This window comes from Epinephelus moara, chromosome 15, assembly GCF_006386435.1.
Source record: "Epinephelus moara isolate mb chromosome 15, YSFRI_EMoa_1.0, whole genome shotgun sequence".
NCBI lineage: Eukaryota > Metazoa > Chordata > Actinopteri > Perciformes > Serranidae > Epinephelus > Epinephelus moara.
This window is the reverse complement of record NC_065520.1, coordinates 9,962,644-9,989,171: the sequence shown is the minus strand read 5'-3', so window position 1 is coordinate 9,989,171 and position 26,528 is coordinate 9,962,644. Positions and strand designations below refer to the sequence as shown.

General features: G+C 42.1%; 1 protein-coding gene across 1 annotated transcript in view; it reads left to right on the top strand.

Moving 5' to 3' along the window:
• Positions 1-26,528, top strand: part of mgat5 (alpha-1,6-mannosylglycoprotein 6-beta-N-acetylglucosaminyltransferase) — an 86,594-nt gene that overhangs the window by 2,321 nt on the left and 57,745 nt on the right. The window contains exons 2-3 of the mRNA XM_050063700.1: positions 9,741-10,217; positions 14,845-15,009. Coding sequence (XP_049919657.1) covers positions 9,977-10,217; positions 14,845-15,009 — 406 coding nt within the window. The 5' untranslated portion in view covers positions 9,741-9,976. The remainder of the gene's footprint in view (positions 1-9,740; positions 10,218-14,844; positions 15,010-26,528) is intronic.

Here is a 26,528-nt window from a genome sequence, read left to right as displayed (position 1 = left end):
CAGGTCGCAGAGCATACAGTAAATCTCACTGAAAAGCTGTTTGCACATTCAGTGCAGGAAAAACTGAAGAGGTCATAAAAGGAAGCTTACTGTAACCTCAAACATTTATCACGTCCTCAGTTTCATGCCTGGTCTTTGTCTCAGAGACTCTTGAAAGATTCCATTCATAGGCAAGTGAACTATGATCTGCTGTCAAAATGTCACGAGGGTGTGGACATTTAAATCTGTACCACTGTTGGCTCATAAGCTGGGCATTTTGTCCGATTTGGGCTTCATGTAGGCTAGTTTAATTTATATTAATGTTTTTCAGTCATGTGATGATAAAGAAATCAGAAAACCGAGGTAATATTTGAGGTGAAACTGAAAATCATAGGCAAAATAAAGGATTTCCTGGCTCTAGGGCTAATACTTGCGCACTTTTATATGCCTGACAGCACAAAAACAAACTCAGACTTAACTCCGATCAAGCTGTAAAACTAGGCAATGCTGATCAAATATAAACCAAGATTCTGTTAATATTTTATATGCCTATTTCTTGCCTATTTTTACTTATCATTCAACTGTAATTCGAGATTTTTTGTTACAAGCTGGCTGTCATATTGTTCCCTGTGTGAAAACAGCCAAGCGTCCATGATGTCACCCAGCAGCAGGAGCATTTATTAGTACAGTGTGGCAAAGTGCATCCTTGTAATCGTAGGTTTTCTACCTCTTACGCAAAAGCAAATGTCATATCCCTTTAAATTTGTTTTCTTTGGTCATTCAGCACCAATTTCAAAAGTATTCACGTCTTTCTACTGCATAGACAGCCCAGTTTTATGAATATTTCCAGGGGTGAAATACTTCTTAAAGGACAAAAAAAACACAACGAAACAGTTTGTTCATGTAATATTCACATAAATTTGCAAAGATTTGCGTCTGAGCCAAAGCAATTTACATACTGTACAGCCTACGTCCACCTTTCCCTTCATGTTCTCTGCTACAAATCTCAGACTCTTCAATTGCAGGCTTACGTGACTCAGAATTTACTGAGTTTGCATTGGTTTAACTGGCATGTGATGTCTTTTGTGTCAGTCTATTTGTGTACCGATACACACCTACTAATTATGCAACTGGAGAAAGGTTGCATGATTTTATTATGGCAACAGGTGGATTTTGTTGACCTATTTTTTTAAACATAATCTATGAAATAAAAGGTTGCATGACTTTCCGGACATCACAATCCTTCGATCAAATTTCTAAGTTAATTAAAAGCAACATTTTAGCCATTTCTGTTTTTCGGTAATTAATTACCTTATCATGCTAGGCAACAGCAATTAATCACATATAGATGACATTTTAGTCACAAAAGTTTCGGCCATGTTGGGGTTTCCAGCAGAATAAGTTAACACGTAGGAAAAAATGTGTTGCAGTCAAGATGGGTGAAGTCAGACAATGATTATTTCCTTACAGAAAGCTCCAGGTGCTTTTTCTGGTAACACCTCAAACCTGATATACTGGAATAATAAAAGTCACAGAAACAATAACCTACGTGAGCTAAAAGAATCCGGTAATACCTGGATGCCAACATAAACTACTGGTTCTGTTGCAAACAAGGACTGTGTTCATACAAATTGCGATGTGATGAGTGTTGAATTTGTAAGTGGAGTGACTCAGTTATAATACAAAAACTTGCAGCTACTTCCAAAGAAACATGAAGCAAATGTGTCTAGTCGGCTGTATTGTATGTTGCAAGGATTAGCGTTGTCAAAAATATGGCTTCAACACTCAATTTTCACTGTATTGATACACCAGTACCAGCGGCTCTTTCTCGCTCTCTCATTGTCTCATTCCGGTATCGTGACAGTGCCGAAGAGGACAGAAAGTGAGGACATTTTGCCACTCCTGACTTCTTTAAAGGCTTTTAGAGGATTTGGATTGCATTAAGAGTGAAGATCAGCATTCGGATTAGTTTTATGTTGGGGAAAGTGTTATCAGTTAGGCATGTAGTGCAGAGGGTCAGGGTTTGGGATTTAATGTAGTCAGTGAAGGCACACAGCATACATATTTTTGCATACATCTCATTGCATAACAGTTTGTTACTTGTAAATGCTGCACTTAATTCTGAAAATTTGTTTTACTGTGAGAGTATATTAAGATGTGATGCTTGTGTGTGTGTGTGAGTGCATAGCTTAAGTGTTCTTCTACATGTTGTGTTAAGGCCAGCATAACAACAGAGCTTGTATGTGGTGCACACTGGGGGGAAAGGAAGTGCAAAGACTACCCTCAGTACCTCATCTGCAATTCCTATCCACACTTGTCACTGGGCTTGTTTTCGACATGCAGGTCATGTTCAGGGTGGTCTTGTCCTCTCCCTCTCATCTCATGGCAGCATGTTGCGGCAGGTTAAACCTGTCAGTGCTAGTCTGAGGAAAGTGATGCCTTAGCAGTGTTTTTTTTTATTTGGAGGTGACTTTATGAAGTGTTTTTAACAAGCATGCCTATTACAAAGTCCTTCACAGCAACAAAGGACAAAAGAAACTATATTGCAAGTTTTCTGGGATGCAAAGAGTTTGAGTGTTGTTTGTATGTGATTGGTCATGCCTGTTGCTTCCTTTGTATTTTGATTTCACGTTTTGTTTTTATAACTAAGGAAATCAAATTAACAATGTGTATCTCCAAATTCTGCTCACCACAAGCAACACAGATGCAGACATTAAAGAAAACTTTTGGGTCTTTTCCTACTTGGCTTCTTTCTCCGTGAGTATGGTGTGAAATTCAGCATGTTTTGTTTCTCTCGGCTCCAAAAGTGCTGAGGCAATTCCTTTTGTGAGGACAGTCAGGAGTTCACTGATTCTCGCCAGTGTTTTGGGGGGAAACGCCAGTCTTTGCAGGCACCCTGGGTGTTTAAGCTGTCTGGGGACTCTGCTTGATCAGAGCAACCTGTTCTTGAACGCTCCCCCTCGGTCACGGTAGATTGGATTTAAGCTTCCTTGGTGGAGTTGGACTTCTTCCTGTGGAGGTCAAGGTTGTCAGATGCTGAGCTTTAAACTTGGTGGTTCACAGCGTGGTACTAAGTGATGAGTCCAGGGGTGTAGCTTGAGCCCCCCAGTATTGCATAATAGGATTCTGTGATGAATAACGTTTGCATTTATCTGATCAGAGATTATTTAATTTCATCAATTATCGTAAATAACCAATAAATATCAAGTTTCCTGTATGAAGTCCACAATAATAATTTTTTTTCCCCAGAGGCGCTCCTATCAGCCTGACTTAGGTGGAGAGGAAGAGAGAGAGAGAAGTAGACGTGGCAACATTTGATTTGAATGCTTATCAAAAGGCAGGTTTTGTCTGGTGACACAGCAGTCTGTGTTTATTTTGAGATGTCATTTGTTTTGTATGTCACACGTAAATGGATGTGGGCCTCTGTTCAGGTGATGAGGATTTTACTTCCACAGCAGTGTGTCACACATGGTTGCTCTCTTGCATCACCTTCCTCCTCGATGTTATCGCCAGACTTGCTGGAAAACAGACCAACGGTAATGAGAATTTTAATTTTATTTATAGATTTCCCTCCACCATACACAAAAGTTTTACATTTTCATAGCACCTTCACTGTCAGATTTGTTTATTAACAGAATTATTGTCTTATAAATATGTGAAAATTTAGAAGACAAAACCCTGATATTGGTCCCCTTGAAGAGCAGTTTGAATCCATCTCTGACTCAATGAAGAAGACATTAACATTGATCTGGGTGCCTGTCACATTCTAGTTAAATGTCCTGAACGTAGCTGCTGGGAAAGCCCGTCTCAAAGCGTGCGGTCAGCTCTTGATATCTGGTTACGAGCTGGATTCACACCAGTAAGGTGGTGAAGCTGCAGCAGGGCCTGTTTCTCTGAAGGGCCTAATGAATAATTAAGAGGCGGGGCTTATGTGAAGAAGTCCATTAAGATGCAGAGTCACACCGGTCTCCATGGTAGCAGGGCCATATTATCAGGATCACGTCTCCTTTGGCCAGGCAACAGGCGAACTTGAACAGCCTTAGTCTGGGAGAGGATGTACATTGACAGGAAGGAGAAATTTCACTTTACTGGATGAGGGTTTGAAACGATCTTTGAAAATAAACCTGTGAACGTCTGTGCTAAATGGAGGGCTGTCACAGGATCAGAAAAAGGTGGGCTTAGTTTGGCATGAGGTCATCTTGAGTCTTCATATTTGTAAAATGTTTCTCCATCTGCATTGACTGTTGTTGTGTGATGTATGTAAGATTAGTCAGCAACAATTTTGATATTAAATTCATTCATTAAAGGCATTTTTAAAGGAAAGATGGATTGGTTCCAACTCCTAAAAGGTAAATAAGACCCCCTTTACACCTTGAGTTAAAATGTGTCTTGTATCCAGATTATATCTGGATACCTTATTATATTTACACCTGGTATTAATATGTGTCTCCAGTGTCCACAGTTGAGTTGAGTTGATTGATTTTCAGAGACAATATTTGTGTAAAAATATAACAAGTATTATAAAAAATTCTTTGCTGGTCCAAAGTTTTTTTTTTTTGTTATATACGTCAGAGCTAGTCAGGAAGATGTAGGAGGCAACAGCAAGGTCAATGAGGAAGAAACAGGCCTACTTCATTGTAAAGACAATGATTGACAGGGAGAATTACAGATGAGGGGGACACCCCGGTAGTGTTTGCGTCAGAGATGAATCGACTGATCATTGCAGTTCTAAAGTACAGATGTGAAAGGGACCTGAAAGATGTCGCCGCCAGAAAACTCTGAAGTTACCTGAGTGTTAGAAGTCAAGCTCTATTTATATTCAGGAGAAAAATGGATACTTTTTCAAAGTCGATCCATAATTGATGGCCAAAGCTACATCTAGAGCATATTTGACTACTTTCTGTGGTTATGCAACAAGCTCTTAGTGTATGTTATTTCAGTTCAGGAGAATGCTCTCTCTTTTAGACCTGGAGTAATGCACTGGAATTAATCTAGACCTCCCTCGCCTGAACTACACTTTAAAGGAAGTTATTTTCAGCTCCAATCACAGATACAAAGGAAATAGACAGTCTTTACCTCGCCCAGCCATCTGGCCTGGTCTTAACAATTCAGCATGTGACAGGACAAGGGCAAAGGTTGTGTGATTAGGACTCCGCTGGAGCGATATTAAAGCCTGAGGTGATTATTTTGACAATGACGGGATATCATTGTTTATTCTAAATCCCTGCGGCTTTACCATAAACCAGTTACGTCTGCGGGGAAACACAGGGGAAATAAACCAAGTGCCTGTGACAATATAGATGAATACCACTCATTGATCCACCAGGACCTTCGAGATACATGTGTCTTAAACATAAAATCTCTTGTCACACCTTCGAAACAGTTGATCTCTATTCAACTTATCACTACTAAAAAGCAATCAGCTGCACTGGTAAGATATTATAAGTGTATTTGATTTAGATCAATTAGTTTCTCACTTCACCATTAATTAGTCTTTACTGTTGTTCACCCAGATTTAGTTAAGGCTCTCTACAGTGCTAAGATATAAAGCTCATCAGTGTAACAATTAAGATCAACAGTTTTCATTAGGAACACAGTGTGAGAACTGCCAAACAGCAGCCAGGAAACCTAATGAAACCAAATCTGTTATTTTAGAATCGAAATTTGCTTAGAAAATAAGCATAATTTGCTTATTTCTGCCTTTTTTCAGTTGTGATTTTCTTTTTCCGTCTGTTGCAGTTATCGTATCCATCTTTTAAAATATGTTTTTGTTATTTCCTAGCCGGGGAACAGAACAGCCCTTCCTCTTTTCATGTCTGGCTTGGCGTATCAGTACGACAGTGTGGTCGATACTAGAAACTGAAAAAGAAATGCAATTTCAGAGCTGAAATTTCAGCTCTGTTGTCCCTAACAGGAAAAAGTCCTTTGTAACAGATTTGGGAGGACAGGGATTCCTCCCAGGCTTGAATGATTCAATTGTTTCTGTCTTCAGCGCCTGTTGAAACGACAGGGTTTTGTGCGCTGCTTCTTCCCCCAACTATGAAAAAACCATTCAGCAGGTTGTTACGTTATCATCTCAAGTTGCAAAGGGTCATATATTCTGCAACCTTAGCTGGCTGTCAACACAGTTTCACTGGGCTGTTGCTGCTGAGAGCCAGAGGGCTCCCTGCCAGACAAATTAAGATCCTGAATTAGAAACCAGAAAGTAATTGAGAGGAGATATATGCTCTGCTGGGGGCTGAATAGCTGCATCTCCCCCTTTCTCTACAGATTATAGAACACTGCCTGTGATTGGAAGGTTTCCTAACAAAGGAATGATGTTGCGTGATCAGTTTCAGTCTTAAATAAGATGTATTGACACAGGAAATCAGGCTAGACAGGCCGAGAACGTGTGTATTCAGAAACTGAAGGGGTCGAGTCAGTGTTCTGTGTAGGCTTGTGCATCCTACAGCGATACACCGCAGGGTAGTCTGAGCAGGGCTCCTCTCCGATAAGCAGCCCCAAAGCCTCCCATCCTCGTCGGCGCCCAACTAGCGAGTGCTGCCAGCCTTTTCCTGCCCTCCTCCAACAGAGTCCCAAGCAGTGAGAGACATCCGATGTTATCAGCACTGCAGCGCTACTGCCAAGGGCTTGTCTCATGAATTCACAGTGCAGTGCAGAGATTTTTTTCTCCCCACCGAAAGCCTCGTTTTGCACACATCACAAAGCAAATTAGAGTTAAATGTAGAAAAAAGGAAACAGGAATTTGCATTTTTCCTTGTCTTCATTTTAGACAATACAGTATTCATCCCTGCTTTGTTAAAATGTATAAAAAGATCTGTCCGAGCCTTTGTCTTAAATGACTGAACAATTATGGTGTGTCATAACCTGCTGTGAGATTCCAGCCCTGTTGGAGGCTGCTCGCAGCTGTCTCTGACCTATTTATGAAGCTGATGGATGTAAGGTGAAAAGAGCCTTTTGTGTGGCTGCCTTTTGTGTTCCTTGGGAAGGTGCTGATGATTTTCTGCCGACAGCTGAGTGCTGATATAACCATCTTTGCTGCGCCTCGTTCCGAACGCCAACCGCTTAGATTCATGAAAAATACTCTGAATAAGAGATCAATATATGATTGAAATATGGACTGGTGAAGGAGTTTTGGTTGAGTTCACTGTATTATTGGTGCTCACAGTGTTGCGTCCACGGAGGCGGCCGCGGTCCTGACCTGGTTAGAGCCGCTTTGAAACAGCATAAGAAAGCCGCAGTTCAAAAGCAAGGCTGCAGAAATCCCCTCCCCACACTTAGCCTCATTTACAGCTACAGTGGCTGAATGCAGATGAGAGAACATCTAACATCTTTTCCTTTTGGCGTGATTGTGCTGGAGAGATTTTTTTTGTTTTTGTTGCTTCATGCTTAAAGCCAGAGGCATTTATTTAGTTGTGCATAGATTGCCTTGAGGTTTTCAGAAAGACTTGTTGAGCTATTTAAAAGCTCCACATGTGCTGCGGGGCAGTTTCATTTTGCGTTATGGGCAAAAGTTTGATGGTTTTGGCTAAATGAGTTATCATTGGCGTGGTTGTGTGCAATCAGAAATAGATAGAAAATAGCATATGATGTCATGTTCGGCTACTGAGGTTATACTTTTCCTATATTTAATTCTATTTTTCACTCATGCTTAGTGTTTCCTGTTTTATTTTGTTACTCTCCTCTCCGATCACTTCACTTCCTGCCCTTATGTGTTTCAGCCAGTTTTGATTGGCTGCCTTGCCCTGATTAGTTTCACCTGTAGTCAACTCACCTCACGCTCACCTGCTCTCACTTTCCTTACAAGTCTTTCCCGACCTGCCCAGTTACTTTGTTCATTATCAGTTCGTCTTCATCTTTGCTTTGGAGCTCTGTTCCTCCTGTGCTTGCCTGCCTGATTTTTGGGACTCTAACCTGTAAGCCTTTTTGAATTAAATCTTTGACGTCATTGTGCTGCCTTCTCTTCTGTTGTCTGCTACCTGCCCTCCAAGATGTGACATTTGTTACTACAAATACGTGTCTAAAATAAGCAGTACATAGCTAACGGCAGCTTTGAAGGGTTGTACATCGAGTGATTGACACTGTGGAGCATGCACCAGTGAGGTACACTGACTTAAAGTTGCAGCAACAGGAAATGGTGAAGAGCTTGTGGTTTATTCACCAACAGTTTGTTCAACATTTACACCTCATTTCAACTGTCTTGTGTCCAGATAAAATTCATGTTTGACTTAAGATGCTTTCATATGCGCTGAAGTAAATAACAAATGCTTCCACAGCAGGGTAAAAATTGTTGAAATAGCTTGTGACGTGACCTTGGACTTGCATAACTTTTGATCGCTGTATTCCACCATTTTCTTTTTAGAAGTTTTGTAGACTAAATGACAGGTTAATCACTTATTAAAATAACTGCTCGCTGTAATTTATTTGACTATTTCACCTTGTCCCTGACATTTTGCCTCCTACAGATGTGTACTTAAGTGGGAGTAAATGAGTAAAATCTTGTGTTCATTTACACATGCTCACCCACACACACACACACAATCCAAGACGGACAGCTTCCTACCTTTGTCTAGCAGAAAAGCCTGTTTGTCAGTATTTGGCAAAAACTGAAATGTAATAACAGAAAAGGCACGTATTTAAAATTCTGTTTGTGTCCCTGCTTGTCAGTGAGGAAGATAAATTGTAGGCTATCCAAATGTTTATATTTTGAGGGTACTATAAACCGTCTTGCATAAATTCCATACAGCCCCATCAATCACAGAGATCACTTTGTCTGGGTGAGACGAGGCTTTTCTGTGTGGCCTCTCTTTCATGAGAAGCATTAAACTTTAAATTACTTTTGAAGAGCTTATCTTGTTTTTAGCCAGTAGCTGCAAGTATTCTTGCTTAAAGTCTGTATTGCTTTCACGTCAGAGATAATTGATACCGCTGGACTGTTTACACTTAATGCTCCTTTTGAAAGAGACGATTTTATTTGGATGTGGCCGTGCATACGTGTTGTTTTCCATGTGTAAAAAATCTGAAGGGATGTAATATTGACAAAACAAGGTGAGAAGTTTTTTCTGCTGCCTGGCTCACTGAACTGTATGAGTTCGATGTGTCACTATCCCGCATGCATACCATTAGAGACTCCACACACAGCGACCTCCAGTTCAGATACAGTGTGCCTCTGTGATGTGTGGTCTGCTGCAGTATAAACCGGCTGCCCTGCTTAAAGTCACAGCCTGGAGATTTGCACTACACTCACGTCTTACCTCCTGTTTGGTCACCTATTCAGGCCTCATCCCTCATTCTATAAAACCTTTTTGTATGAGCTTTATGATGCCTACTTGCACTGTTTTTCTGCAGCTGTAATGTTGCACGGACATGCTTTATCACCTCTAGTGTCTGGTCTTTGGCTGTCACCCTTTGAGAATCAATTGGTACACTGCAGAATCCAAACTCACACCTTCTGTATGTCGGCTCTGCCTCAGCGGAGTGTTACCTGATATAGCAGGACATGCTATGTTTCTGCGTGAAAGAAAGGATAAGCCATAGGACACTGTTATTTTATGGTCTTGGAACTTGTTATCTGCTTTTTTTTTCATTATTAATTCAGTTTTTCCAGTTTTCTCTGAGTTATGGCTAACACTGCTGGCTCACTGTCCAGTGATCAGTGCCTTTATTGTGATCAAGTACATGCAGGATTGGGTTAAGAGAGGAAACTCCCTCATTGTTATTATCTCTCATCATCTCTTTCCTCTCTGTCTTTTCTGCGGCAGGATGCAACAGGTTGGACTCAGTCCACTGAGATGCTACTGAGCGATGAGGATGGGTCAGAGAAGGAAATCACGCCGGTGAGGCAATCAAGCCGAACGCCAGCCCCCATAAACCACTGCAGCTACACCGACTGACGCAGCCATGCCCCGCCTGCCCTCCTGATTGTCCTCCCCGACCTCTGCACCTTCCCTCGGTCACATCAGTCACAGCAGCCCCAGCAACTCCCCGTCCAGTCAGCATGGCTACACCCTTTCTGTGGAAGCTGTCGTCCCAGAAGCTGGGCTTTTTCCTGGTCAGCTTCGGATTCATCTGGGGCATGATGCTGCTGCACTTTACCATCCAACAGCGAGCCAGCCATGAGAACAGCGCCGTGCTGAGGCAGCAGATCCTGGACCTCAGCAAGCGTTACATCAAGGCCCTGGCTGAGGAGAACCAAAGTGTCATGGATGGGCCATATGTGGGTACCATGACAGCTTATGGTGAGTAGCCAGCTCTCTTGCTGCAGTTCATGTAACCCAGAGGGGGCGTGCCTCATAGAAGAATAGCTAGAAATGCTTGACGTCAGGAGGATCAGGACTTGCAAGATTATTCTGCCAATACCATTGCAAAATTAATGTAGTTATTGATGCTGCATGAGCCATACTGTCTTTCATTTTCATAAGATCACTCCCAGGTAATAAAACAGCAAGATAGGTATGCTTTAATAGAGTTATGATGGCTGGTCTCTACTTCTCCTCTCTTTGTACATCTTCTTTAAATCGGAGCGACTTGTTCCACTCGTCTGCCTCCTGAGCAGGCACACTATTGCCTATATTCAGGGAAACCTGTGTGGGAGATTTCATGCTGATACAGCTGCATTAGCGTTTAATACTGTAATAGCGCAGGTCTCAGAGTCCCATCAATAAGTTATTCATGCCATTAATAGACCTGTATGGCTCGATGGGAGGCTTCATTAGAAACCTGAGATTGGAATTGATTGTTCTGTAATGCCCAGAGAAACAACAGGATACAGTAAAGCTCCAGGAGATTAAAGCCGCTCCCAGAGAACATAAAGAAGAACAGGAGTGTGCAAAGAAACCAGTGCAGTGCTAGTACTTGCTAATCTTATTTAAAGGTACTATATATGCAAACATGTGGAAAATGCAAACCGACTATGTAAAGTACCACCTGACAGAAACTACTGTCAGCAGACTGTGCTTTGCATTTACTGCATCAGTATTTCTTGAGAAACTTGATGGAAATCAAACCACAGCATCTGGCTTACTCATTCAAGTAATTTGTAATGTGTAATTCAGCTTGACCTGGCATTAATAATGCAGGATGAAGAATGAACAAGGTTAGTTTTTACAGCTACAATTCCCCAGACATAGCCTATACTTTCTTAACATCTCACCTATGCACTGCACTTTCATAGGAGTTATCCTCATTAATCACGCAATTAATTAAATGTGATCCAAGCCCAGTCTGTAGATTTTCCTGCAACATGATCCATAGTCTCCAGGGAACAGTGTCCTGTCCAGTTAGTTTTGTTCCCTTATATGATGGATTGATTTCCACGGCGCTGTCAGAGCTGCAGCACAGTATGCTGACCGCCGTCCAATATCACATCAAAATCCATTTCATGTCCTTGATTAGATAGGGAGGCAGCAGGATACTCTGCGCTTCCTGTGCTCACTCACTTGGTCGATGATTTGCCCTGATACAATTTGCAGAATCAGAGTTTCCTCCTTTGATACCCATAAATGACCCATCAAATCTTAATGCATTTGAATTTAATATTGTGTCTCCTGAAAGCCCATTTGTCAAGTCAACTTAATTTTATTTATATAGCCCAATATCACAAATCACAAATTTGCCTCAAGGGGCCCTACAATCTGTGCAACATGAGACACCCTCTGTCCTTGGCTGATTGTACCTGTTGAAAAGCAGAGGCAGAAGTCAATGTGTTAGAGCAGCTGGCAGTCTGCCTGCTCATACACAGCCATGAGATGAGACTTTTTGATGGTGCTAAATATAGTATGTCTCAAGCTAATGTCTTTCAGTGTCTTCATGTAAGACATTCTGTTACCACCATATTTCCAGTACTTCCTGTCAAAACTCTTAATCAACCTTGTGATATATTATTATGGTTTCAAGTAGGTTTTCCATGGGTCAATTTTACGAACATTCTGGATCATCCACCTACTAGGGCTGCAACTTATTATTTTCATTTTCGATGAATCTATCATTTATATTCTTCATAAATTTATTAGTTGTTCCGACTATAAAATGTTGATTAATTTTTTTCCAGAGCCCAAGATTACATCTCCAAATGTCTCTTTTGTCCACAACCCAAAGATATTCAGTAAATACTGTCAGAGGAGCAAAGAAACCCCAGAAAATATTCACATTGCAAAAGCTGGAATCAGAAGTTTGACTTTTATTGTTCATTGATTATAAAATTAGTGGGGGATCAGTTTCATAGTTGACAGCCAATTGATTAATTGTTGAAGCTTTGTCAGCTAAAATGCACTTTTATCTTCTTTATTAAACAGTATCGCCGAAAACACAGCAGATAGCAGCAAAGTGCAGCTGGCCGTAATAATTTTGTACACGTCGGATAGAAAGCAATTCACACAGGACTCTGTTTATCAATTGGCTGAGGGTATTCTTTGGCTGCAATTTGCCGCAGATTCAAATGACTGCAGCTTTGGGTAGACATTGCGTGGAAACTTGCTGCAAGCAGCGATTCGCCACTGCTTGGTGTTTTCTGTGTTTCCATTGCTGATTGATCTGCTGATTATTCTCTTGGTTAATCGGTTAGTCGTTTGCTCTTAAAAGGAGAAGGAAAGAATCTTCCTATAGGTCTGTAGTCCAACAGAGAGCAGCACTAGATTCCAGGAGTCGCCCATCAGTGCTAGGTTTGCATCGAAAACATGTCTCTCTACCTGAAACCTGTCTCAAGGCGCTGTCATACCATTTTCCTCCACCATTGTAAAATCAGACGTGACAAGGATATGATCTTTCCTTTCCCAGCCTTCCTGAAACCGGAGCGAGCAGCCGGGTGTGACAAGCCACCTGACACCATGTCTCGTTACTGCACAGTTAAGCAGCTATTGTGGATTTCCTTTGTGGGGCGGACACATATCACAGGTGTAGTCTCTGCCCTCGGCCTCCTCCATCGTGCCAATACGAGAATTCAAGAGAATGAAGCTGCCCACAGCGAAGGCTGAGAGTGGTGTAAGCTCATATTGCGGGTCTAATCCTGTCCGTCCTCTCTGGGGTGGAAGGTCACATTGTTTGCTCCTTCTGCTCTTTGTTATATTACGCTGGCAAGAAATGGAGACCACTGACGGGCTGGGTTGAAGCGGATGACAAACAATAGGATTCCCTGATGAATGCTTTGGGCTTATGTTCCTGTGGGCTGATTGAAAAATCTCAGGTCATTGTGCATCCAGATTATTATCTTATATGACACCGTTATTAAAAGCAAAGTGAAATTCAGTGTGTTTGCCGCTCCAGGATTTGTTTTGCAACTGCATCACCTTGCTAAGAAATATTGAGACAGGCAGAAATGTGTCCCTAGGTATGCTATTACTCATCTGGTTACCTGGCAGCAGTATTAGTGTACAGAAGGACAAGTAGAAGCATTATTCACAGTGCCGTGGATGCTTTTCTAACACACTGGCTAATGAAGGTCTCACATTTAATCATTGTAAAACGGAGAGTTTATCCTACAGATATATACAGATGTTGTTGTTTTGTACACAATGTGCATGCTTTTTTACGCTCTTATTTACACCCACACTGCTGCTCCTAATTGTAAATGAAAGTGTAAAAATGAGTAAAGCCAATTATTGTTTACATAATTTTGTCTTTCCTATCGTAAATCATGTTGACATTGGCTACGGGCTAAGATATTAAATAGGTCTGGAGACTCTCTGATGTAAAGCCTGGAGTCAATGGGCACAGGCCTGTGTTTGTGCCAGAGGTAAACAGAGGGGGGCATTAACTCTGGGCTCACCCCTTTTTTTTCTAATTATGTTCAGCCCAATCGCTTGGCAAGGCCTCCGCTCCAAAGCTTTCCGTTTGGTTTCTTCCCGGGTCTCACTGCGCTGCTCTCTGTGCATCTGCTCCTCCCAGCGCACAGCTCGTCCAAATCAGACAAACGCTCCGGCGTTTCTCTTCACACGAATCAGGCTGGTGTGCTCTGCCAGGCCTCGTTGTGCCCTTGCCAATCTCTCTGACGTGATGAAAACTGGCGTGTCAAATGCATCACGGTGAGGGAAAATGTGGCGCTTGTATGTGATAGACAAGCTGCAATTATCATCAGCTCAGGAAAGCACGCTTGATGTACTCTGGATTGCTTCTATACTCCTATAAACCTATGCATTGATGATATAATGTACTACGAGTTTGATAATTATGACAGCTCTTTGCTGCAGACAGATAATGAGTTGTTATACTTTATGTAGTAGTTAGAGCAGCTGAAAACAACTTAACTTTTCTCTGCAAATGTCATTGCAATTGCTGCCGGCTATTGTATCGAACAAATCCCACAAGAAATGAGGCAAAAGAAAAAAGCCATGCCTTAGCATTTTGAATGTACGCCCTCTCCGTCTCATTACTGGTCAGCATCCCTCCTGCCCGTTCTACCATTAGCTGTGTCCTGTGCAGATAAATGCTCATGGCCACAGAAATGCAAAGACCCAAATTAAACAGCAAGGTCACTCGCAAAGTCACGGCAGCTTCGGTTTTACATTTAAATGAGCCTGAAATCCAAAGACTTGTTGTAGTGGGAGATGAAATGTCTACACTGTAGCTGACTATGGGCAGGCAGGTATTCACTGTTGGTATTGAAAGATTTGGAAACTTTCTCTTGCTGAGTTTATCACAGATAGACCCTGAGCTGGGAGAAGCCAGAGGCCAGTTAAAAGTGGCAATGAGATCATTTTTACAGCGCCATTGATTTTTTTTTTCTTCTGAATTTCATGCTGAATTTGGGTCAGATATTTGATTCTGACTCCACAGTGCACTTGACAGATTTTACTTACTCCAGTTTTTCTGGGGAATTAAAAAAAAAAATCACAATCACCCCGCTAATCTGATTCACATTCTTACACTCAGATTTGAAGAAGACCCTGGCAGTGCTGCTGGATAACATCATGCTGAGGCTTGGCAAGCTGGAGTCCAAGGTGGAAAACATCTACAACGGCACGGGGGGCAACCTGACCAACGGCACCAGCACTGCAACACCCAGCGGCACAAACTCAGAGAAAGTAAACGTGGCAGGTATGTGTTCAGTTTTATGTTTTGTTTTTGAATCATCTGGAGTGTTTGTGTGCATGTTGTGGGGAAGGAAAGCTGGAAGGATTTGTCTTAAGGCTGGATTTGTACACATCTTCAATAAAGGCTCTCTTCCCAAAGGATTGGAGCTCTAAGAGAAAACTCTCCAGACTCATCCTCTCCGAATAAGTTGGCTTCAGAAAGTAATTATTCGCATGAACTGTGACTCATGTAAGGGTGAGTTTCTTTTTCCAGAGAGCCCCTGTTGTTCAGGGTGTGAATGCACAGTAAAAATACAGAAGCTGTGGCCAAATTTAAGAAACGAGGATAAGATGATTATGGCTGTTTTCTATGACCCGTGTTTCATTTAAAAAAATTTCCATAGTGCATAACATTCCCGAGGCATACAAGCAGCTAAACTCTGCCAGTGTTGCACAGTGCACACCAGGCACTTTTATAGGACCAGACCGCATCCTTGGACATAATTCAAATAAGGCCTCCGTTCACGCTGCATGACCCTTTTATTAGTTTTCATTGATTTTCCTGCCAGCTTTCAGATGATGAATTCAGCCCAGTTGAGAGAGCGAGGTGTTGGTTTTTCAGGGATCCTGGGACTTGCTCTGAGTTGTTTGCGCAGCAATAAACAGTAGGAATGTGGAATCTGTTCTCAGAGGCAATGTATGTAGAATTGTATCAGTCTGATTGTTCAAAGTCACATTTGAATGGATCTAATCCTAATGACAGCTACTGCACTGCCATCTCTTATCAGATGTTGACAGTGCCTCGTTAACTTTCTCTTTCAAGATGTTGAGGCAGTAAGTTAGGCAAATTATCAGACATGAGCATCATATGAAAGTGATCATTATCAGGACATTTGACGTCAGAACTAGCACTCTCACTGTCGTGATGAGTCAGAATGAAAATCTGTCGCCTTTGTTCCTGTGTTTAATCTTTTTCCTATTAACAACAAACCACAAATGTCACAATCTTTCAAAGTATCTGCAACACCTATAGTGTAGAGTCTTTCTTGTTTCATACGGGCGATGCTGTAACAATCATGTAGTCTGGTTTACTTTCTCTTTGGATCCTGAAAGTGCTTGTCTCTTCTCCTGACATAAATGTTTGAGATAAATTAGCTTCTAAATGTGAACTGAATATGTTTTTGTTTTGGACTGTTTGTCAGACAAAACAAGATATCTGAAGATGTCCCTTTGGACTGTAGCCCTTTTCCCACTGGACAAAAAACCCCCACTAACAGCCATTCTGTTAGTTATTTAGTCTCTCTTTCAAACTTGACAAACCTTAACATTTTCACTGGCCTCCATGTTGCTCTCTGTTGTTTACCAATCTGTTTTCTGGAGCCTTCATGACATTGAACTTGACAAACCAGTACAACAACCGGCATTGGTCTTCTGGCATGGTAAAGAATGCTATTGCCTGGTATTACTATGATGAGAAAAGCAATGTATTACCACGTATCACCACCCCTAGCCATGACCTCATGTTGCGGTTATCATCACAGCCCTATTGTAAGATAAGGTTTTATGAGAGTACATAATTAAACAACAGAACAATTGAGTAGTTGAGACTCTTAAGCCCCTTTCCCACTGTACAAAAAGAACACATGCACCTGCTAACATCTGGCTTATGTATTTAATGGCAAGGTTACAATCGGCGTTCAATCCTGGGACAAATGACTGCAGTATTTAGAGGTATTCATTTGCTCCAGCTCCGATTGGCTGTGATCATCAGTGATAGAAATACCCAAGGGATGCGCTTATTTGTTGGTGTGATGCAGTGATGGGCTGAGAGTTTGAGAGAGAGAGATGAAACAAGTGCGAATTAGAAGAAAGAGCGTGACGCACCAGGATATGACAAAAACCAAAACAGAAAGGCATACTCGTCTACTGGCAATGGGAGTCAATCAGCTATTTTTAATGGGTTTTCCTGCGTTTAAACAACCTTCATACACGTGCTAATTTTGGCAGGAAAAGGGCTTTGTAGTATGAAGTCCTTCTAGAAATGACAGTGACTTTGGCAGTCTAGCTGCCTGGCTCCTCAGGCAGTGTGTGTGCAGGAGCTGGTTTTTGTGTCTGGTCTCAATCCGGCCATTGTAGAGACTAGAGATGAGACACTAATCTCACACTATTGTCGGGGCAGTCTTGGCTTGAGCCTCTGTGCTGCGGAGCGATACTACCTGGACCTGTGACACATGTCAATATAACTGCAGTGCCCTGTTCACTTAAAACTTCCAGCAGTACCCTTGAGAGACAACATTTGGATCCTGAATGCAGGTCAAGCTGACAAAGCGGCAACTACATCTCTCTTGGCAACGAACTAAAGGGCCCAACACTCCAGAGTCTCCATTGGAGCATGTCTTCTGTCTTGGAGTGGGTGGCAGGCAGTGCCACTGCCAACTCCTCTAGTGCTCCTCCCTGACTGGAAGGCAATTACAGAGATAAGAATCTGGACAGTGAGGGGAACACGCCTGGCTTTCAGAGAGGCCTCTATCAAGATGGAGCTGAGTAGCAGCCCTGGGACTGCACTGTTTCCACCTCAATTGTATAAATTTTCTTAGCCAAGGACTCTGGCATGCTCAGGACCAAACCTGGGTCTTTTCAGTATTCACAGTTTATTCCTGGCTTTTATTTTTTCTGGCTTTTTAAACAGATTTTGGGGAAATTTGGCAAGAAAACTTAAATCAATGCATATTACCATCTACTGCTTTTTTTTTAAACTCAACATCAGTTGCACAAATTGAAATTTTGCATTTGAAACAGGTTGATGGAAATGCACTGTCTGTAGGGTAGAGTAGTGACATCTGGAGGTTAACACCATCACACCTGCACTGCACAGCTGTTATGAAACATGTACTTGTCTTTCAAAAGAATTCTGAAACTTTCAGATATGTTTCCACCGGATGAACAGCTACGATTCAGGAAATGCTAGTTAATTCGAGGCCTTCCAAAGTTAATGAAAACATGCAAATGCGATAACGTTGATAAATATTGCAGTAACATTATACTTGTTATAAACGAATATTAAAGCACTCAGTACTTTGGTCTTGAAGGGCTGCAGTTTGAGCCCTGGTTAATTCACGTGAATACTTGTTAAATCAGACATGTTTTGTTACAGAAACCCACAAATACATGAAAAACCTTCCATTTATGCAAAAAGAAATCACATTATCCGCACTGTTAGGGGAACCATGCTAGCTCTCTGAAATCCCACATTGCACAAACATGGTTGAGGCTATTTTGAAAGGAAAACATTAACAAATGCCCCAAATGTTTAGGGACTCATCGCAAAGCCTCTGATGATTTACTTACGGTGCTGAAAGTACATTTTGCAAAACTACAAAAGTTGTAGATCATGCATTGAATATCCTCAGATTGTAGCCTGTAGATTCAGGAAGTCCACAACAAAGCACAACTTTCCCTCTGCTACTTTACTGCTGCTGTTGTGACCTAACAGCTGTGCACAGACTGTGGGACAAAGCTTCTTTCTTGCGATTGTCATCTCACAAAAATGCGGCCTTCTCTCATTGCTTTACAGTCACACTCCATTGTGTGTGCTGTAAAAACTGCATTGGCACTTTGAGATAATAAAAGGTGTGAACATTTCACGTTTTTATTTGCTGTGATGAACGCTCTGTCCATGTGCAGGAATAGCTTCGGCCTTGTGTGCTGTTGCATTTCGCCAAGGACAACAGGCACAGAAGCCCCTTATAGGCTCAAAACATGTCGATCTGGCCTTGTCGCTGCTTAGCAGGAGGCAGATGGGACTGGGTCCAATAGCCGTCTGTGATGCCTTGTCTTGCCATGTCTCGCTGATGTGGCTAATCAACCTCCCCAGCAGTGTTTCATCCGTGGCGTGGAAATGTAATCTCCTCCTACACACACAAACAGCCAGGCGTAGAGACAGATGTAATGAAGGGTCAGTTGCTTACTCTCCTCTTTGTCCATTTTGTCCTCTCTACGGTATATTTTTAAGTTATCCATGTCTCTTACAGCTCAGCCACACTGTTAGTAACGTGACGTGTCTTTGTGGCACGGTTCTCTTTTTTTGGTAAACAGAAACCGGTGCTTTCACAGCTTTGGGCATCTTCACTGCTTTGTCTCTTTCAGCCATCGATCAGCTTGCATCTCTGTTTGCTATTCACAGTGAAACATGAGATCCAAGGTCTCAATGTCAACAAAGGAAAAGGACAAGGACAGGGTTTCTGTTGGGGATTACACGTGTCCTGGTTACATCATGATTGTATCACTCCCGGCACTTTATTTTAAACATTCAGCTGATGTCCTTACAGCATCCAACTTAAAGGGGGGCGAGAAGGTCGATTTCAGCGCCGCACTCAAGGATTCTTTTTCTGTAAAACCTGAAAAATTGAAACTATGAACAATCACCACACAATCACCATTTTAATACAGAAAGCATCTTGTGGGACTCTTCTAGAGCAGGAGCTGGGGTCTCTATTATGTTCAGGGAGGCCTGTTTTCTTCTTCGGTGTACAGATCAATACTAATAAAGTACACACAAACCCACTCAGCGCAAATAAGTTGCTGAGAGATGCTGTCCGCTCCCACACACTTTCAAACACTTGCATGAATCCTGACACTCACCACCGTACAGTCAAAATTCCACAGCAGCATAATTGAATGCAGAAATCAAGTGTTTTAGCAATGCTAATTTATACTTTGTGTTGCTTTATTTTCACCTTTGTTGGTGTTTTTGTACTGCAGGTTGTAGCAACAAACTACTGTAAAGAGAAAAAGCACTGTGACGCAGCGAGTTAAAATCTGCAGTGATGCAGAAAATCTCACATCTCGTTTGAGGCACAGTCAAAGATGAGCCTGTAATGAGAGTGAGCAGAACTGAATCTTGACGCCTTTTGATGTGGAGATCTTGAGAGGAAGTGTATTTCTGCTCCATAGCCTCGACATCTTGTGCTCACCTGCCTGTTTGAGAGCTTGACGTGACTCAGTAGAGAGCCTCTCCAGACCAACAAGCACAGACAGGCTCCCCCACTGTCACTGTTAAAGCATGTGTGTATGTTTTCATGTGCGTATGGAATCCATCGCAGTAAAGCACGTGTGAAAGTGTATCTTGTTCTGTGCTACTGCAGGTCTTGAGAGATCCCTCCTCTGTGGAGCGCATCAGATCTTCTTATAGCAGTGTTGTAAACAAGCAGCAAGAAACTGCAGACAGCTTTGCTTTCATTAAGTTTTCTGCCTGGCACTGCGTAGAGCCTGGGAATTCTTCCTGAGGCGGTGTTGACAGGGATTGTGGGATCGTCGCACAGTTAGCTTGAAGTATGTGAGACACTCTTATCTTTCACATGTTAATGCTTAGATCACACTCATTATATCACAACTGCTGAAGGCAAAATGTAGAGAACATTCCTTCAAATGTTGGCAGGGGAACTTTAATACATACAGCATGTTTTCATGTGTTCCTTGGCGTATGAAATACAGATTGTCAGCATTGATACTGCAGTGTTGTCCACTGGAACAAAGGGTTAGAGCGAGCTGCATAACAAGAATGAAATTAAAGCTTTTTGCTAATCATCTGTAAATCAATTTGAATCAGGCCTACTCCAGGAAAATGTATATCCATACACCAGGGCCCCTCACCCCCATATCCACACATTCCCTCTCTCTCCCCACTGGCAGGCTCATCCCTCTTGAGGTTGTGGCTGATTGAGGAGGCAGGGGTGGGATGGGAGGAACATCTGGGGCTAACACACCATTGGCTGAGACACGTGCACCCCATTTTTTCACAAACTCTGTCTGTCTTTTGTTTTGCCTCCCTCCACAGTTCAATTGAATGACTGTTTTGCAGGGACGCCACTGGTCATGGAATTTGAGAAATGTAATTTTGGGGTCTGTTTCAGACATGGAAAGTAAGGGTTTTACATTAGAGCTATGGTGGGAGGACCAGAATATGAATCCATAGTATTATCAAAGCAAAGAAATAAGCGTATGTGATATTCTTTTCCCCCAGTGCACTATTTCTCATTTTATTCTTTGTCTCCCTTCGCTCTCTCTTTGCTCTCTGCATACTGTATGACTCTGCTTCTCTTTGTATGCCACACTCCATCTCCCTCTGCATCCTCTTTCCTTCATTGTCTCCTCTTCCTCCTTGCCAGCATTGTTGTTGTGCTGGTTAAAGCCACAGCCCAGGCCCTCACGGAATATAATCTCCATTGCCTCCTTCTACCAAATATCAACCCTTGCCCCAGGCGTTTTTGTTTGAAACCACATGCACACGCACTCACACATGGGCAAAGAACATACACAAACATCCTCCAGCTGCGTCTTACATTCATTTAGCTAATTTTTCTCGAGGCAGGAGTAGCAGGATCTAAATCCTGCAATAGAGCAGCAGATGCAGGCACACTTGAACTGAAAGCAGAGATGCATTTGCACACAGTGAGTGACAAGTGTATAATCTCACACACTTGTTCGGATGTGTTATAAGCTCATAAATGCATTCCCACTTTATAGGGAGCTAAAAACTGATTGTGAGTAATTGTTTTGGTTTTGCATTATACTGCTCCGTGGCTCTCAAGCTGCTTCTCTAATGACAACACACCACTACAGTGCCTTTGAGTTACACTAAAGCACTCCACCGTTTACAGGAAATGCACATATATGGTAGGTGACTGAATTTTTTTTTTTTCTTATTTGAAGCCTTTAAAAGGAAATGGAACATTTCTATGAAACTTGTTTGTAGCTGTTTTTTGACAGTTCTTGGTTTTGTTTAAAGTCCCCCTCATCATAACAACAACACACTCGAGCGTGTCCCACAGCCAAAAGCCACAGATTTCCACCATTTGTCCGAATCAAGAGCGGAACATTAGTCATAGCTCTGCAATGACGAGAGCTAATCAAGGTTTTCTGGCTGCCTCGTGTCCTTGTGCCGCTCTTGGTGCAAAATCTGAATCTTCCTCATGGATATTTTCGGAGAGAACAGTGGGCCGATCAGATTGCCCGAGCACAAAAGAGGGATTGATTACAGCCAGACGCTGTGCTCTTTGCAGCAGAGGAGGGGAGAGAGAGAGGAAACTCGATGTGGGCTGGAGAGCAGGGGTTTACATGGGGGAAATTTGCGATTTTTGCCTCGAGGACTTTCTGTGGAACACTTGTGTGGACCAGAGACAGTGCAAGACATGTGTTTTGATCAGCTCCAAACACGTGCCCCTCACACTGGGAAGCCCCTGCGGTGTGTGTTACCCCGTTGTGTGCCTTCAGGTGGCAGGGCCGAGACGAGTGCTTTAGTTTCGTCTGACGTGTACATTGAAACCTTACCACACACACTCATGTAGTGTAAGAGGAACATTTGGGCTGTGTATTGTTTGTTGATGAGAGGCAGAGTTTACATCTGACCACACGTCCTTTTATCTCCTGTCCTTGTCAGATATAATTACATGCAATTTCCTCTTCTCTACATGAGCTGTTTTCATGTTCTTCTCCTCTACTCCCCTCAGATGATGTGATAACAGTGACAAGGAAGTTATCGAGAATTAGATTTATTGGGCATGGGACCCAAAACAAAACAGTTAATCTGTATGAAGACGTCTTAATAGTTGGTCAACCAGCTGTCTTCGGGAGTTAAGGTCCAGTACGTAGGATTAAGGGGCATATATCAGCAAAAATGGAATATGTTCATCTTGAACGTAGAAAAGTGACACCATGTAGCTCCATAATTTGTGCGAGAATCATCATATTTTTAAGTTGTCTTCACTGTCAAAGTAATCCAGTGATAGCTGCCTGTACGTCCACAGGTGCACTGCAAACAGGAAGTGCTAATAGCTAATTCTGTATACTTTTAATGGAGCCAAAATGTAAACAAATGTAGGCTAAAATGGGCTCAAGTTGCAGCCCATGGCATAACTCACTGTACTTCCTGTTTACATCCCCCCTGTAGTTATGAAATATTACAAACAGATTCTAATCGAGACAGCCTGTCTTTTCCTTTCTGCCTTGCCAGCAGGAACAAATTTAATTTGAACTGTTTTTATTAGTTAGTTTGTTCCTTATGCAACAAAAAGCACCAAAATGTCAGTGTGGAAAATAATACTGGATGTGGAAAGTACGTGAACTGAGTCATAACAGCTTTGTGATAACAGTTATGCCAGTGTTGGACTCTGTGAGGCAAAGTAGAAGTTGCTTTGTGATACACACTTACCTTGTCTCCACCTGCGCAGCTGTTGATGCTCTGTAGCCGAGAGGACGCCGTCCATCAGCCAGCCTGCCTACTGTCTAATTGATGAGCTGCTGCAGAGATTCACGCACACAAACTCACACACTGATACCTCTGCGTCTTCTCGCAAAGTGCATCTAAAATTAGTGTTTCTAAGCCAGTGGATCAGAGGACACAGAGATGAGGGAAGCTGCACTTTTCACCCCTTTTTATTTATGTTTTTTAAGCCTTCAGCTCCACAGAATCGCCATGGTGACACACCATTTACTCTCAGTGACGTTGATTCATTGCTGAGGTGTTTTTCTGAAGAAGACTGTGTTGTTGAGAACTTGTAGCGTAATTGTCACAAAACTCCCGTAATCCTGCTTTTGTATGCCAATAAATTTCACACTTATTTGGTATCCGCTGACCAAACAGTGTCATTAAAGCCGGGCTTTGGCAGATCTCCTGTTGTTTGAGGGAAGGTTTTTGGTTTAGTGTGCCTGAGAATGAAATCAATGGGAGCGAGAGAGATGGGAAAAAGAGAGCGGGAGAAGTACACAAGAGAAAGAATAACATAAACCAGATGTCCTCAATCCAATTCTGGAGTTGTCAAATTTCACATTACCTCATGGACTTGGACATACACACTTAGGGAGGGAGAGGGGAAAAAACCTTGTGTGTTAAGTGTGTGTTATTGTGCAGGGATGATACTATATTTAAAGGCTATCAGATGCCCAATACTGTGTGCTAGGAACTGGCTAATGGTGACTTCAGTGCTGTGAGAGACTCTTTGAATGATCTCATCTGTTTGCTGCCTCTGGTTCTCAGTACAGCACATTTAAGATCACTTCCTAATGCGTCTTTTGGCTCATTATTTTTACTTTTATATGCCTCTATTTTATATCATTTTACCTTATGGTGGTGTTGTGTTTTTTTTCTGTTACAAATTAACCTCATGCGTGCTTATGTTTGATTGTCAGAGTGTGTTGTGAACTGTCAGAATACTATTTGAAGAAAGTTTGACATTTTAGCACTATGTTCTGTTTTTCTTCCTCTGCCTTGGTTTCTTTGTTCTTGTGTTTGCAGGACAGAGGTGTGCTGCTTGGCTTACTGCCTTGCATTATCGCTTCAGTGCATCAGTCACACCTCTTGTCAGCCTATTCAATGTCACACTGTATGTCTGACAGCAAATATAGAGATGCTTATGTCTGCCTGTGAATTTTCCTGGTCAGTAAAGGCTCTGCTAATGCTCCATGACGCTCTGCCAGGGTGTGTTACCTCAGCCACGTCTCCCTCAGCTTTAATTCGTAGCAGCTAGTTACTGGACTTTGTCTTAAGTGAGTGGATATGAAGTAAAAAAGGCAGGTGAAGGGTTTGGCTGGATTGATTTCCATCCATGTTGCGGTGAAGGTGAAACTACGAGTAACCGTCTCCCTTTGAAACAGCACCACCTCTGCTGCGTTTGATTATAAAGGGAGCTATATTTAGCAGCTCCTTGGCAGCAGCTTCTTCTGCTTGATTAAAGCAAGGAGAAGATTTGCCTGGTGGCTTTGGCGCTCGCCGGCTGACTGGCTGAATGACAGAATGAATGACAGGCTGCCTGGTTGGTTGTTTGGTGGACTGACTGGATGACTGGGCGTCTGAGGGATGAGATAGCGGTAACTCACTTTGTGCTTGTGGCTCCTGCATGCTGCACAAGACAGCCACTTTACCAAACAACAGATCACAAGTCAGGTATCTTAAGGCGACAGTAGTGGAAATGGAGGACACAAAGGACAACAAAAACAACAAGACTGGACAAGAAGACTGCAATTAAATAAAAGAAAGGATCTGACAGTGGAAGCACTAGACAAGGGAACATGTATGATACGTACTTAAAATGTCTCTCTGATCCAAGTTGATACTTGTATTTACCTAAATGTTGATTAAATATATATCTGACACCTTGAACTAGCAGGTGGTTTAAAGAAACACTTCACCCCCCAAATGACCATTTGTATTTCAGTTAGGCACCCCGTGATACATTGAATTTATGAATTCACTGTATGATATAGTTTTGCTGTTGTTGACCGTGGCATGTGAAACCAGTTTCCTCACAAATTCTGCATAATAGGGGGTGTGTATAAATAAGTGATAAACAAAGTTTTATTTGGTGTGAAGTATTGCTTTAATGCCAGCGCTGGCTAAAAGTGGCTAAAACATGCTTCTTTTCCTGCTGCATAATATGTTTAATCCCTCTGTTTGTTGCCGGACTCCTGCAGCCATTGGGAACAATAAGAAGCCTTTACTGTGCTCATCTTGTGACTGGCTGCATCAGGAATGGCTGACTGGCCTCCCACTTCTTTCCTCTTTAAACCACATGGAATTAAATCACATTAATCAGCAGGAGTGTTGGGTACGCTACTTATGAAATAATAGTGATTGTTATTAGTTGCCTTGCTGAGAGCATAAATACAGACTACTTTTCCATTGTAACTCTAAACCTAGCAGTGGGGTCCACCTAGGACTGAGGGTAATAACAAATATACAAACTGTACACAGTAATAGAAACCAAACACTGTTGATGTCCAGCGTACTTTTCATGTTTTTGTTTGATAAAAATCAGGCAGGAGTACTTCCACTCTTAATGTCACTTTGTCATTTCCTCTTTCTTACAGATGGGAATGATCATATATTGACTTTGATTAACAGACATAATGATTTTACCTTGAACACTTACCATAATACACAGCATATAACAGTGTTTGAGCCAGCATAGCTGTTGAGTGTAGTGGTATCTATTGTTCTCAAAATTATTCACTATGAAATGCACCTATATAGACAGTGTTATGTTGCTATGTGTTCACACCTGACAATTAAAGGTAAACATATCGGATATCCTGTAAACTGATCCTGTTAACAGCTCTGTGTCTCCTCTGTTCATTGTTTACCGACAAAAAAACTGTTGCAAAACGACCCAGAGAGGCTGTAGAGATGGGGCATTTATGTTGTAAGGGTGTCATTCTCACAATGACGCAGGTATGACCAGGGGCGAAAATCCCATTTCATAGTTGGGGGGGACAATAAACAGTAAAATTTTAGAGAATAATTTGTAAAGTTGTAGCCTGTCTTTTATACAGCATCTTTTACCGCAGTTTGACGCTTTAATCTTCTCTCTATCTCTCCAACAGGCAGAGTGAATGTCTATACTAACTAAACTAAAACTAAAACTAAACATTTCCTGCAATTAAACTGGTAAACTGGTTTATAAACAGTGTGCTGTGAGATCTGCCGCTGCGCACCTCACAACCGTGCGTAATAGTTGCGCGTAATGACCGCTCCTCGTCTGCACGTCTTTG